The 14,311-nt window shown below is 37.4% G+C and overlaps 1 protein-coding gene across 2 annotated transcripts in view; it reads left to right on the plus strand.

The window, feature by feature from the left end:
• GRAMD2B (GRAM domain containing 2B) overlaps positions 1–14,311 on the plus strand; it is a 29,869-nt gene that overhangs the window by 14,242 nt on the left and 1,316 nt on the right. The window contains exons 3-13 of one of the 2 annotated variants that reach the window (XM_058044450.1): positions 1,341–1,422; positions 1,736–1,802; positions 2,745–2,848; positions 6,258–6,353; positions 7,040–7,111; positions 7,228–7,308; positions 7,941–8,052; positions 9,687–9,809; positions 9,998–10,085; positions 10,585–10,686; positions 12,181–12,274. In XM_058044450.1, the coding sequence (XP_057900433.1) occupies positions 1,341–1,422; positions 1,736–1,802; positions 2,745–2,848; positions 6,258–6,353; positions 7,040–7,111; positions 7,228–7,308; positions 7,941–8,052; positions 9,687–9,809; positions 9,998–10,085; positions 10,585–10,686; positions 12,181–12,274 (1,021 nt within the window). The remainder of the gene's footprint in view (positions 1–1,340; positions 1,423–1,735; positions 1,803–2,744; positions 2,849–6,257; positions 6,354–7,039; positions 7,112–7,227; positions 7,309–7,940; positions 8,053–9,686; positions 9,810–9,997; positions 10,086–10,584; positions 10,687–12,180; positions 12,275–14,311) is intronic. The other variant, XM_058044452.1, reaches the window with a different exon arrangement.

Genomic DNA, 14,311 nt, shown 5'->3' on the forward strand with positions numbered 1-14,311 from the left:
CCCTCCAAACATTGTAGTCTTACCTCTCATATGCTATAATTGAGTACTTTTGGTGAAGGCTAAATATAAGATTTTTGTCAGGTTCGCAATTTGTTTCAGTTTGACCTGTACTTTATATAAGCACATGAAGACATGTACTCACATATTTTTGAGTTTTCTTCTATGAGGGACTGCCTGAAATATGCAGCTGGTTTCTCTGCTAAGTCAGTGTGTAAGTCAGATTGCTGTAAAATCTCTTTCCTACTGTGTCTCCATAGCACTTAAGGTTTTTTCTTCCTCTCACTCATATGGTGCAGTAATGGAAACTTTTGTAGCACCTTTATTTCCCTACTATATCTTTAGCACAACATATTTTCAGTTCATTCAGTATGAGTCATGTGATGTGTTTTTTCTTCTGCTGTTCAGTTTGCATCCTGAGGACCTCTGAAAAAGAGCTACCTGATTTTTATAGTATGTTAATATGCATTTATTCTGTGCCATATAGATCTCAGAGAGAGTGCTCTCAGAGAGTGCTCTCCTCTTTCTGATTTGTGAAACAGTTGTCCCCTTCTCTGTTTGTTTTTCTGAAGAATCCATGCCATTAATTCCTCCTGTATAAAACAGCAAAACTGATTTTCCCAGCCATCCACAGAGAACTTGATCTGTACTTGATTTTTTAAAAGTTGTTTGAGGTTTTGTCTGGATTCCCAGTATAAATAGCTGGAGCTGTACAAGTACAGCTACCTGTACAGCTACTTGTACAGCTAGCTGTACAAGTACAGCTGGCACTCAGAATTCCATTTCATTTCCTGTAGGGTTGCTGGTTATCTTAATGATTTCATTGCATTATGCTACACTACACCGTTCGTAGCCATCCTCTGACTTGTGCACCTATTCTTTGTTGCACTTTTCAAATGAGCTCGTAGCTTGGGTTACAAGGTCATAGCTTTTTGTACACTGCCTTTCACCTCAACTACTAAGCTTTTTATCATTTTATCTTGAATTAGTAAGGAGTGTGCTTGCTTAGTATTAGTATTTCATATGTTGCCCAGAAACGAAGGTGAAGCTAAGCAATGTGATAATTCATTAAGCTGGAAAAATGTTTTGAACTTTTTGTATTTCCTTACCAGATAGTCGGTTATTTAGAATACCTCTTCTAAATAAAATGGAGACCTTCATCAGACTGTCATAGTCAGCAGTTTAAGAAAAGATACACTCCTCTTTATCTCTGCATAATCCTTGATGATTGAGATAAGTTATCTAAAGGATTATTATTTTCCGTGAAAAAGCACATCCTGTTGGTAACTTACCAAGACCAATGAACTGGGGCCAGGCTAACATCAAATGCTTTAAATCTTCAGGACCAAGAGCACCACAGATAGTCCAGTCCTGACAAGCAAGAGTGACTCCAAGATTGAAAGAAAAAAACGTGCCTCAAATCAGGTAAGACAGAGACTCTATTTGTTTGCCTATATAGAGTAAAAGTAAACACAACTACTATGACAGGGCTTTTGTTTAGCAACACTATAGTTCATGATTGTATAAGGACACAGGTTCCTTTGTCATCAGTGTATTTGAGTCTGGATAAAGCACAATATAGTATTAATAACCACATAGAAAACAAAAAGGATTTCTTGTAAAACAAGTGGGCAGAATGGGAAGGTGTGTGGAGGACAGGAAGTGAAGCAGGTCACTTGGTTGTCAGACTGTCTAATAAAGTGTGTGTGGTTTTGTTGTCGGGCTTTTTGTTTTTTAGCTGAAGGCAAATGCACACTTTCATAAGCTGTTTCTAGATGTTCCCATTGATGAGCCGCTGAAACAAAGTAAGTATTGTTGTTGTTGTTGTCTGTGGATCCTAGATAATGTTGTTAGCCAAGCAATGTGGTGATGTACAAGAGAAGCTACCTAAATTTTAAAAACTTTCAACTCCACTTACTTAGAGCTAGAGGGCCTTGATTCACATGCAATGGGCATTATAGTCTTGGAAAACTTAAATCTCTACATGTTTGGTCTATTTGGAAATTGTAGCCCACTTTGCCATTCCTGGAGCGTAACCTAATCTAATGCAGTATTTTTTGGTACTGAATCTTTCTTAATAAGGACTTTACTTGAGACAGCATTGATCAGGTGATTAGCTTGAGTTTTTGCTGTTGATGATGTTTTAATGATGTAGTTCTTAAAAGAAGAGAATTGTACACAGACATGTATAGCAAATGTTTCTTGAAAGGAGTGCAGGGAAGGTGGTTCATGAGCAAGAAATGGTTTGCTCAATGTCTGTGAAGTAAAAGCAGTATTACTTTACATGTGTTGGACATCCATTTTAGACAACAGCTGTGGGGCTGGAAGTTTAAAGACAAAACCTTTCATTAAAATTCTTCACATTTTTGTAATACAGTTATTTTAGTAATACAGTTACCTACAAGTTAGTAAAAAGTTCATAGGATGATAGGTCACATTCTCTTAGAAAAGTTTTTTGACCTTTGGAGGCTACTTGCATGTTGCCATTCATTTTATTCATTTCAGTTGTTGTCCTTCAAATACTTTGAGTCTAAACTTAGGCCTGTGACATCATCTGAGCTTGTCAGTATTAGTTAAACTTACTGAAAATTTAAAGGTTTGACAATGTTAATCAAAAGGCATAAACTTAAACATATCATAGCTTTGTAAAAAGAACAAAAAAAAAAAAAAAACAAACCACAGAAGCCAGATTGGCTTGGCTTGGGTTGTGATTTACATTCAAGATTATAGAATTCTATTTGTTTCAGGCTTTACATGTGCTCTGCAGAAAGAAATTCTGTACCAAGGAAAGTTATTCATTTCTGAAAACTGGATTTGCTTCCATTCCAAGGTCTTTGGTAAAGACACTAAGGTTAGTAAAATGTTTCTATATAGAACAGTAATGCTATTCTTAAAAACTTGTTCATCACCACAAGTTCAAATTACTGTGAGAAGCTAGGATAGTAATACTTCCAAGTTTTATTGAATACAATCACTATTTAAAAATTATGTTTGAAATACAGTCTAAAACTGAACACTATTATTATTAGAGATTGTATCTTTTGTTTAAGGACTTCATGTCCGAAAGAAACAGATGAGAGGAAAGGATCTGACAAGCAGCAGTGAGGGCATTGTCAAAAACCATGTAACAGAATTTGCAAAAATGTTTCTCTTGGGTTAAGTACGTAAAAGAGGAGGAGGAGCTGGAGGAAAGAAGGCTGAAAAATGTTAAGGCCTTCAAGGCTGTAGCTGGGGCACTGGAGAGAAGGATTAAGCATATTAAGGGATTTAGAAAGCAAGAATTAAAACTGGTTTCTGACTTGAGTAGCAAAGCTTTCTGAAGGATTCTTCCAGCAGTCCTGTTTTGCATAAACAAAGAACAGGATAAAAGAAAAACAAATTGGCAAGGTTTTTATTTGTGAGCCCAGTGTGCAGATCAGAACTGATATGTGAACTGTTGGGAAGATCATAAATTAGTCTTTCTTGGTGATCCACCTAAAGCTTAGTACCCCTGAGGTGAATGATGTGCATACAGAAAAATCAAAGACTTGGGTCCGTTGATTTGGAGCTTTTGGAGTGTGCTTTGTTTACATAAACTGCTTTAGTTTTCACTGCATCTGGGGAAACAGATCAAAATGATTCAAGGATTTCTTTGGCTTCTTCCTTTCAGGTGTATCCTTGAACAAAGCTTCTGGTTCGATGCAGTGATCTAGGGGTTGATTAGGGGTTGAGATTATCTCATTTCTCTGGGGTCAACTGTTTTGATGGTGTACCATCTGTGGTTAAAGGGCTTTTTATAAAGTATAAAAGGTTTAAAGATTGTTTAATATTATTGACAGCGCATTGTCCATAGTGACCTTATGGGTTATTGTCTACCACCACTTGGCCCAGGACTATTGTTGATTTCTAGTTAATGGATTCTACTAGTCATAGTCAGTACGTTAATGTAGATGTTGTGTATGTTAGTTGTATGACACAAAATAAAAAACAACTGGTTCACTACTGTCATTCAATATTAGTAACAGCTATCTTTGCAATTTCTTAACATTTAAGCTGCTGTACTAGCAGTCTTTGGTTCACTGTGAACAATTACAGCTACTTCAAACTGTGGAACAGCTTTGTAGTGCCAACTAAGCTAAAAGTATACAAGAATATGGTAGAACTTTATTGAGTAGAAAAACTGGTAAAATATGCAGAATGATGATGATGATGTAGTACTAGGAAATTATTTGTTAACAAGGTTTTAAATTCAGGAATATATACGTGCTTACACATACGCTGAAGAGTGAAAACATTTTACAAGATAGAGTGGAATAAACACTGGAAATGCAATTATAGCAATTTTGCAAATTACTCAGTTTTGGGTCTTATTTTCAGAAAACATTGTGGGGAAAATTAAGTGTGAAGGAGATAGTCCTTATCATTTATTTACAGCGTCATTCTGCTTTTAGGAATACCATCAAGAAAAAAGCTTGAGAATCAGGGATACAGTAAAAAATTATGTCGTGGGAAAGGAAGGAGGAAATCAAGCTGGACAGGAAGAGGAACATTCTTAGCAGTCAGATACACTGGCAAAGTTTTCAGAACACGAAGCTTCTGTTGATTAAAACTTGTAAAACCATATAAGCTTAGGGATAAAGTGTTTTATTGTGAGAAACAGCAGATCTACACATTCCAGTTAATTTTTGATAGGAGTTCTACCTGCAGGTTTGGGGTTTTTTACTGAAAGCTTTCATGCAAGGAACAGCTATGCAATTCAGGAGTTTTGAGTATGCAGTAAAAACAGTGTGTATATTCAAAAGTAAAAGATTGCTTCTGCAGGATTGAATAGGCATTGAAAACTTTTTTTCCAGGTAGCACTCATTTGGCTGTATATGTTGGCCTTGAGTCTTTCTTGGATTTAGACATTGTTTTACCCTTTTAAATTACTTTCAATGTTGCCTGCAGGTAAATCTTTTATTCTGAAACAATTACTGTTCCAGATAAAAGTATTTGTGATCAAACAGTGATTCCACCCTTCCAGTGTAATGCTGTGGGAGAGTGCAGTAAACAAGTGCTGAATGCACACATTAGTTTTGATTACAGTGATGATGTCCATCTAAACTACACACAGTAGAATGCCGTTTACGTCTCTGATTTAAAGTTCTTTAAGGTGAATTGTGAACTGAACCAACTAGAAAAATTGTAAGCTGCTTTCTTGTAGCAGGATTTGTGTTCAAGCAATATTTGGCAGTCTTGCAACCAAACTATTACTTGAAAAGATTTTTCTTTTACCTGGTACAATTTTTCATTTCATGATTTTGTGTTACTATTCTGAACAAAAGTTAACAAGAAACTGCACAGAGTAAATCCATTCTCCCCCCATGGCATATTTTAAATCAGTGCTGTGATTGCAAACTGAACAAATTAAGAACACTTTTAACCTTGCTTCCAAATTTCTCAGGTAGATCTGAGAGCCTGTGCCAAAAATATTTTTAACAGGATCTGTTTCTTAATCATGGGTGTTGTTATATTATATACATATCCAGGATTATTATATTTGCCTGACTCACTAAATCTCTAGGCTTTTCATCTCACTGTCTTCAAACAGATTTTTTACCATTGTAAATTGGGATTTACAGGAAGAACCTATGCAGAATATCTGAAGCGAAATACTCTGAAACTTAGCAGACGTTACTCTAATGGTGTTGGATGTAAACATAAGGGAAGAAGGAAATTTGGGAACTTTTCAGGGTAAATGTAGGCTGCCTCCTTGGCACACACAGGAATCAGTTGAAGTCAGCAGGTGTATCAATATTGGGTCTTTCAACCTTGCTGAAGGACGAGCTGTTTACTCACCTGCTTGTTGCAGATCTGTAAGTGGTAAGAAGACTTTTATGCTCATTATTCAACAAGCTTTTCTTCTCTGATATGTTCTGAAATATTTGGTTTCTAAACAAAGAAGCATAGCTTTAAGATTGGTTCATTTTGCTGATCTGCAGTGCACTAAGCCCATAGTCTTGTGAGAGCCAGAAGGGATCAGGAAAGGAAGACACAAGCAAATGCCTGGATTAGCATTTTATAAAAGGAGAAGTAAAAGTAGTTAGGTGTCATTTCAGATAATTACTATTTCTTATTTTACATGAAATATTAGTAATCAGAAGGGCAGTGGAGACATCTTAAAATGATGAGTGTTGAAGGTATGGCTTATCCCAGTAGCAGGGCTGGCCCCTCAGGAGAGAGTGTGGTGCAGATTTGTATGTGAGTATTGGGATTCCAACACTACATTTACCTTGTTTCAGATTAGTATACCTGTGCTGTCAGTGACACTTCTGAAGAAAACCAAAACTGCCCTTCTTGTGCCAAATGCTCTGATCATAGCAACAGTGACAGATAGGGTAAGTACTGGTAGAGGACAAGGTATTTCAGTGAGAAAATAAAGAATAGAATCTCTGTTTGCCACATGGTCTCTGTAATCATTCATTCCCTGTTTTCCAAGAGCTCATAGCACCAGAGGAACTGGAAAAGCTGAGTCAGGAAGTGCATGCACAGAGGGTTGCCTTCTTTGTTAGCAGCTCTGTCAGTGTTCTTCCATTTACTTGTATCTCTTACCTAACCAGTCGTACTTTAGACACACAAAAACCTGTTGCTTGCAGTGGTATTCAGGAATTGTACTTGCATCAATCAGTAGAAAATACGATTATGCTATGAGCAGCTTCAGAAGCAATGCATTTTCATTGCACAAATATTCTGTGGGTGCAGGAGACAGTACATAAAAGCAAGTTTGGGGTTTTGTTTGTTTGGAGTTTTTTTAAGGGTTAGGTAAAACATAGCATGAAAAGCATTTTAAAAGCAAGAACAGATCTGGATTATGCTCTTGTTCCCGCAGCAGAACATGGTAACTTTTATATGCCTGTTCTGTGTTTGTGTGATAAACATCAAGTTGAAGGCTTAGAAAGAACCACAGGTTTTTGCTGCCATACTTTGTTACTTGATCACCAGCAAAATCAGCTGTCAAGTTTTATTTAGATAAGAGGAAAACTGTATGTGTTTTGCAAACAGTCTTGGAACTTTTTTTTTGCAGTACATGTTTGTCTCACTACTCTCCAGAGATACCACCTACAAGCTATTAAAATCTATCTGTATACATCTTGACGTAAGTAGTAGTGGCAGTGAAGATGGTATGTAGTTTGTGTTCATTATTACTGCTATCTTGCTGTGAAATGGTACTTTCTGCTTGTGTTGCTTGTTGACAGTGCCACTTTTTTCCAGGATACAAGCATGGGCAACAGTCCAAATCCCTCTTCTGCAGAAAACAGCTTCAGGGCTGATCGCCCTAGAACTCTGCCCCTGGTAAATGGCTTAGAAGTTTGTTCTTTTGTGGCATGGCATCTTTCATTGCAAGTACTATTTATAATGCCTGAAGAAAGCAAACTGCAGAGAATCACGACATCTGTTTCTAAAATTTCCATGAGTCTTTAAGCTGGAAAACAGTTGGACTAATTACCATAATTATCTGTGACATGCAGTTTATATACATGCGTACGCTTTGGATTTATTCAAGGTCTGTATGTTCTCCATATCTCTGTCTAGCAGTCAGATTTCACTGTACTGACATAAAGTCTGCCATGGACAGTTTTTGCAGTGTTTCTAGTAGCAAACCTTCCTCTGTAAAACAGTTACTCATCTGCAAGAGCTCTGAAGCTGCATGTGATAACCGGAGTCTTAAGTCTATGGACTTGCCCTAGACTTCACAGCTTGTCTAACTTAACAGTCTTTCTTAGAGACAAGGCAGGAGATGAAGCTTGAATTCTGGTGCTCTTATGGAGCTTATTTTTTAGTTTGATCTCAACATGTTGATGTCAGAGATTGTTCCTGGTTAAACAGTTCTAAAGCTTGGATCTTTGGTTCAGATTCTAGAGGAAATTAGATTGTTTTGATTTAGAACAGGGATAAGCCTTTTTGTGATTTGTTCTACCCATCAGGATTTCACTGAAGATTATTCTGATCTGGATGGAATAGTGCAGCAGCGAAGACAAGAGATGGAAGAATCCAGCAGCACAGGCTCGCAGACACCAGAGCTGGAGTGCTTCCAAGGTGAGTGGGATCATGGAGCTCCAAGAGAAGGAGAATGGACTAGCTCTCAGTTTTGCTTCTGTATCCCCTTCTGATGTGGAATCTAGATTTGTTTGGTCCTGGAGAATTATGTGCATTTTCAGATCTTCCTCAAGGCCCCAGTATCTGCATTTCTGTTATTATGGCCCTCTGCAATCCAGACTCAGGCAATGACTTTGTCATCAGTAGATCTAAATTGTTGCTGCTTGTTCCAGTTGCTTAGCCATGTGAACAGAGATAGAATGTAGGAGCCATTCATGCTTTAAAACATGAAGGAAAAACAAACAATCAAAACCCATTTTAAAGTAGTTCAAGTCACAGTCCAACTTCTGATCTATACAAATAACACTTTGTACTATGGTCACTTTTGGTCCCCAAGGTTATTTTTGGCTTTTTTTGGTGGGTTTTTTTAAACATTCATTTTATTCTTTGCTGCTATTAAGATATTTGAAGATACCAAAGTTGTTCTTTCTTTACCACACTCTTTGTAATCTCTTGTCTCAAGTTCTTCACCTACTTAGCAGCTGTTCTTCATAACTCATACTTCATAACTTCATGAGTACAGCAATACTTGTTTTGTGTAGGTCATGCAGAATGTTGTTGTGAAAACCTAGAGTATTCTCTTATACAATTAATATATATTAAGATATTAATATGTTGTTATGTTGTTAGTACTCTGGGTTCCATCTTGACTGTAATTTGTATAAGAAACTGCTGAAAGATACTGTCATTTTTTTAGCAGTTCTCTGTCATGTCATTTTTTATTAACTCCTTTTTGCTCTGTGTTTTTGTTCAGCCAAATAATTTGGAGTTACTTGCTTTCATTGGTATTTTACATTTACAGTGCATCTGTATTTAATTGTGTGTTGCTGTTCATTAAATTGTGGCATCATCACATGCCACAGAGTGCTTCTAAATAATTTTTTAACTTGCTGCCTTACTTCCTGATGGCTAGTAACTACTTCAAGCCATTTCTTTTTCCACAAATGAAAACCAATATCCAAGCAAACCACCCTAGGAAAAGGAGTTGAAAGTAGGGGTGAAAGGTAGCGCGTCTGTCACTCATGGTTGTTTTTTGTGCATTATTATAGCAAGTCCAGGTAAACAGGTAGAGCATAGAACTGAGTGTGATTAGATTTTTCTGTTCCATTTCTTTCAAGATACCACTGGCATTTTTAAAGACAGTCCAGACAGGAAGTTTTAATGTCCTTTTTAAAGTAGCAATGCACTATCCTCATTTGGTGTTGCTATTAAAGTAATTTGGAATCATTACTCTAGCAAATTCAGGCCTTTTGAGAGATTACTTTTGTGACTATAATCTTCTGCCTGGAAATTCAATAGTAGCTTTCAAGATTTTCATGGGTTGCCATCTTTTAAAAGATCTGGAATAGAAATGCAACATACATTTACATTATCTTCTTTCAACCCAAATGCTTCTTTTTATTTTGTGTTGATGTGGAACTAGTACGTAAACTGTTTCGAGGATACTAAACCAACTTCTACTTTTTACCCAAAAGTACAGAAATGCACCTTTTAAAATTCTCCTCTTTCTCTATTTCTTGACCAAAATAAGCTATCAACAATTTCACCTCTATTAGCATTCTTTCTTTTGACAGATTATCACGTTGTTGAAACAGAGACTCATTTGAAAGTTTCCAAGCCTGAGGCCAAGTCTGTTCGTTCAGATGCACATAGTAAACGTGGGCCTGATGGAAAAGCCCGAAACAGTCCTCGAAATGGTAAGAATTCAAGGACAGATCTGCAGCTGGAATAACTTGAGATAAGTTTGCAAAGTACATCAGTTCACATAACATGCAAGAGCTCTTTCTTGCTTCTTCCTTTACATTCTCTGTTGCATTCCTTAAAACACTGTTTATATTCTGTGGTCTGCTCTGCTCAAAGTAAGACTTGGTTCTTTCCCTTGCAGGCCACTCTGAAGCCTTCAGGTTCCTCCACAAAGTGAAGTCCCAGAAGCTCTTATCTCTGAACCATGTACTTGTATTTTATGCAATTCTGTAAGTTAGCAATAACAAGATTGTCAAAAACTAGGATTTTCTTATGTTTACAGGATTGATATAATGTAAGCATGATTGATATAATCTAAGCTTTACTTGAGAAAAGGAAATTATTGGGAATTGTGGCTTTTATACTTCCCAGAAATGTGTATATACATACGTACATATGTACATATATCTGTATAAGCCTGCTGCATCAGGCTTATACTTAACTGGCCATTTACTTTTAAAAGCAAAGAGTCTTTCGATTCAGAAAATTTTAAAAGTATTTAAGTACTTGCAGAGGTTCCTTTTGCATGTCATTTAGCAAACACCTACTCAGGTTTGAGATTTTCATAACTGTCTGAATGCCATTGATGCTATTCCTGAAATGTTTCTAAGAACAATACCTTTATTATTGAACATGTGCAAGTAATAATTTAAATGACTTTTAACAACGAATTTGTCAGGTGCTGCTAGAGTTTCCTTAACTGATACACTTTATTTTTCTCTCTTACAGTGTTTGTGTTTTAATACTTTCTACCTTCTACATGAGATATAAAATCAGTGTCCTGGAGGAACGCCTTATGTCCATGACAGCCTTTGATTCACATATTAAGGAGTAAGATAAACTCTGGAAAAATATTGGGGATTTAAATCTTTTACCAGAGCAGTGATTCCATGAAAAAGGTGTAACTTCTGTCTTCAGTCTTAGTGTCATTTGCATAGTATATTAGAATCATACTTCATGCTCTTTTAGCTAATACATGTGTTTTGCTTGTATAAAGCTTTGTGTTGTCTATATACCATTTAGAAACTGATATCCTGTCTTTCTGAAATAAAAAACCCCACAATAGAAAAACAAACCAAAGCAAAATCCAAACACACCAAGGGACAGGTGTCTGTATATTTGAAGAGGAAATAGGGAAAGGGACCATAGTTACATAAATAATTCCTTTCTGTAGCTGAAGTCATGACTGTCATCTGCCCCTGCAGTTAGTTTTTTTGGATTTTTTTTTTGTCTCCATGTTGCATAAATGGGAATATGCAAACATTAAATGGAGCAGCAGTGCAGAGGTATGTGGTTTTTTCCCAGAATAGTTTGCATCTATAAGCTGTATGGGCTCCCTGCTCTTGTCTTTGGAAGTTAAACTGGATACTGCTAAGAATACTAATCAGTTAATTGATTTTGCATTAACTCTTCTCCCCTTCTTAGAACAGATTTTTTTTCCTGAGCTGCTCTGAAAAATATGGCTTTGAAAGTCATTTATAAACTCAGTGCAAAACCTGCAGCCACATGCAACATGAGTGGAAATGATGACTGCTGGAAAAGCACCATGTGGAAAAGAGAAGGGAAAAATAAAATTCAAGACAGAGCTGACTCAGGCATGGTGGAACTGTTTATAAAGTGGTTCAAATTTAGCAAGCTCTTAGATAAGTGTGCTTTTAAATTCAGCTTTCTTTGATTACCCATCCATGACAAAACAGGTCACTCTGACATTGCACTTGTGGTCATATCAAACAATGACTGTGCTGTTTATGATCCAACTGGTCTCAGCTATCATCTGTGGAAAGCAGTAGGATTTGTATGCATGTGTCAGAAGACAGAGCTAGGTTCTTCATTAAAAAAGGGATAGAAGGAAATGATGCTCTATCTATGCAGCCTTGCATTTATATTTTACCATTTTATAATCCAAGAAGTGGGGTAAACCTGTCCCACATATTAAGCAATGTCAAAAGCCTTTTTTCTCACTTCTGGCATATTTTTATTAGCAGGATACTGTATCCCTCTTCAGAAACACTAACACAAGACAGTCCTGATTTTGTTGCTCTGATCCCAAACAGTACAAGATACAGGAAGGAAGATCTAATGTGCACTTCGGCAGTGTCAAGGGCTTGGGCTTTCCAATTTCCTCCAAGTCACAGGATGTGGAACTTACAGAACTTTTCAGGGGAAATAGCTCAAAAGTGTTCTATCCAGACTTCTGGAGAATGAGATTTCTGTAAACTAGTACAGTTTACAATTTTGGCACTGTTGCCATCTACATGTGTGTCCAGTTCTGTTTTCCTCATTTTTTGAGTCTGTCACACTTAACTTTTTCATTCTATTTGACAGACATCAAGTGCACCAAGATTTGGGATCTCACCTGCAAATTAATGCTGATGCCTTTTGTGATGAGTTAACTGCTAATCTTAGAAAATTGGAAAAGGTAACATTGTATGATATAATGCAAATGCTGATAGATCCATCAAGTTCTTGCTGTGTTTCTATGATCTTGTATCTTGAAAAGTGTTGAGTTACCCCAAATTTGATACCAAAAGGTGGCATGTTTTCCTAGACAAAGAACTAGTTTTCAGACTATAAATTAACCCTAATATAAACATTGGTATGTTAAAAGCTTTGCCTTGAACCGAAGCTTATAACCAGGCCAAGTGTCCCTGAGGCAGACACTTCAGGGTAATTACTGCATTATGTAGTCATCTCAACTGGTTTTTTTTCTTTTTTTTTTTAGTCCATCAGGGCTAAGGATTTTAAAATCAGCCTTTATTGGTATTTGATTAATTTTTCTGTTTGGGGCTTGTTAGGAGTTTTGATTAAGAAAAGTGGTGCTTGCTTACATATGCAGTCAGCTTCTTCACACAGAGTGCCTGAGATCTGCTTGTTTTATTCCAGTAACACCAATGCTGCTACACCTGTTGTGCAGTTCCCTGTACCTGACTCTTGCTTTTTACCATTCTCTAATTGGAAAACTAAACATATTTGGTGACTTAAATTGGAAGCCTATGCAAAACAAGTGGGTGTGCAGACCTTATTTCCTTATTTGGTGTTTTTCGCCTTTCTAAAACACTTTACCAGAGACTCCACTGCTCTTGTGGCTGTGCCCTGGCATGGGTCTGCTGGATGCTGTTGGAATGGTTGTGCCCAGCACAGGGCAGCCCCTGGCCCTGGCACACTGCTGCTGCCCCTGCAGACCTTGCCCCACCTGCCCCCAAACCTTGACAAATGCACCCAGTACAGGTGGGTGAAATGCTGTGTGTTGGGTACACATACACAGGCAGAACATGACAAAAGCACTAGTGGAACGAAACCAAAAGTTACTTGAATTCCTTTGTGCTTAAGTCACATGGGATATTTTTGCCTCTGTTTCTAAAACTGAGTCTGTGCCAAAGTCTTTCAGTGCCTTTTTTCCTCCAAACCAAATTTTTCAAATAGCATAAAGCTAAGAATATAAAATATCACTGTTTACATGTATGGTATAGGTTTTAGAAATAGTGCCAAAAATGGGTTTCTTCCCCCACATCGTCGCTCTCTTGGCTATGAAAATATAGAGTAATGCTGGCTTAACCCCTCTGTATTTTCTGGACAATAACAGTGTGAATACAAAGGAAAAATGCTCTGGTAACCAGATGGTTACCAGATGGTTACCAGAAACAGTCTTCTGCCAAATTAGGTCATTTAAGAGGTTACTGCTTTCTGGCTGTCTGGGACAGGCTGGCAAGATGGTTCATAGGAGACCTCATTTCAGTGGGAAGCCAGCCAGCCAGCCCTCTGCAACAAGGCTAGGCACTGTCCCACTCCCTTATATAGTCTCTGCTTGGAGACAGTAATGGACAGCTGGATGGTTAGGTCATTCAGCTGTTCCCAGAGAAGTGACCTTCTGTCCTGAACTAAGTCTTAAGTGGTGTGCATTTTTTGTTTAGTGTCTTGCTTTCTTTATTTCATGTCTACAGGACTGGAGCCTTAAAGACTTACCTTTATCTGCCAGATATTCAGGGTGATGAAGTGCTCTGCATACAAGCTAAATCAGAATTGCCTGTAGCTGCATATTGCCACATCCTGTTCTAATCTAGATGAGCAGTGGTTAGAAATCTGACAGCTTTTTGTTCTCTGAGCAAAGTTGCTGCAGTTGTTTACCAGTTTCATATGCCTTAGTGAAAAGTGGCTGCAGCTGCAAAGGTAGCATACATGTTCTAGTATAACTTGTCATGTCTTCCCTTACTTTCCCTGTGACCACAGCACTGTAAACTGGAGCACTGAGATTATCTAGATTAAAAACCTAAAAATTACTCTGCAGTTAAAAATTGGTTAATGCACAAATATGTAGCAATGATTCTTTCTGTGCGACCTTGTGATTTTTACAAGTTCTGCTTCATACTTGGAGTCAAGGAACTGCCATTGTTTAGCAGAATTCTGCTAACTTGGCTTTTAATTGCATTTAGCAGCTTGTTAAAATGCAGCATGTCTG

This window comes from Melospiza georgiana, chromosome Z, assembly GCF_028018845.1.
Source record: "Melospiza georgiana isolate bMelGeo1 chromosome Z, bMelGeo1.pri, whole genome shotgun sequence".
Lineage (NCBI taxonomy): Eukaryota > Metazoa > Chordata > Aves > Passeriformes > Passerellidae > Melospiza > Melospiza georgiana.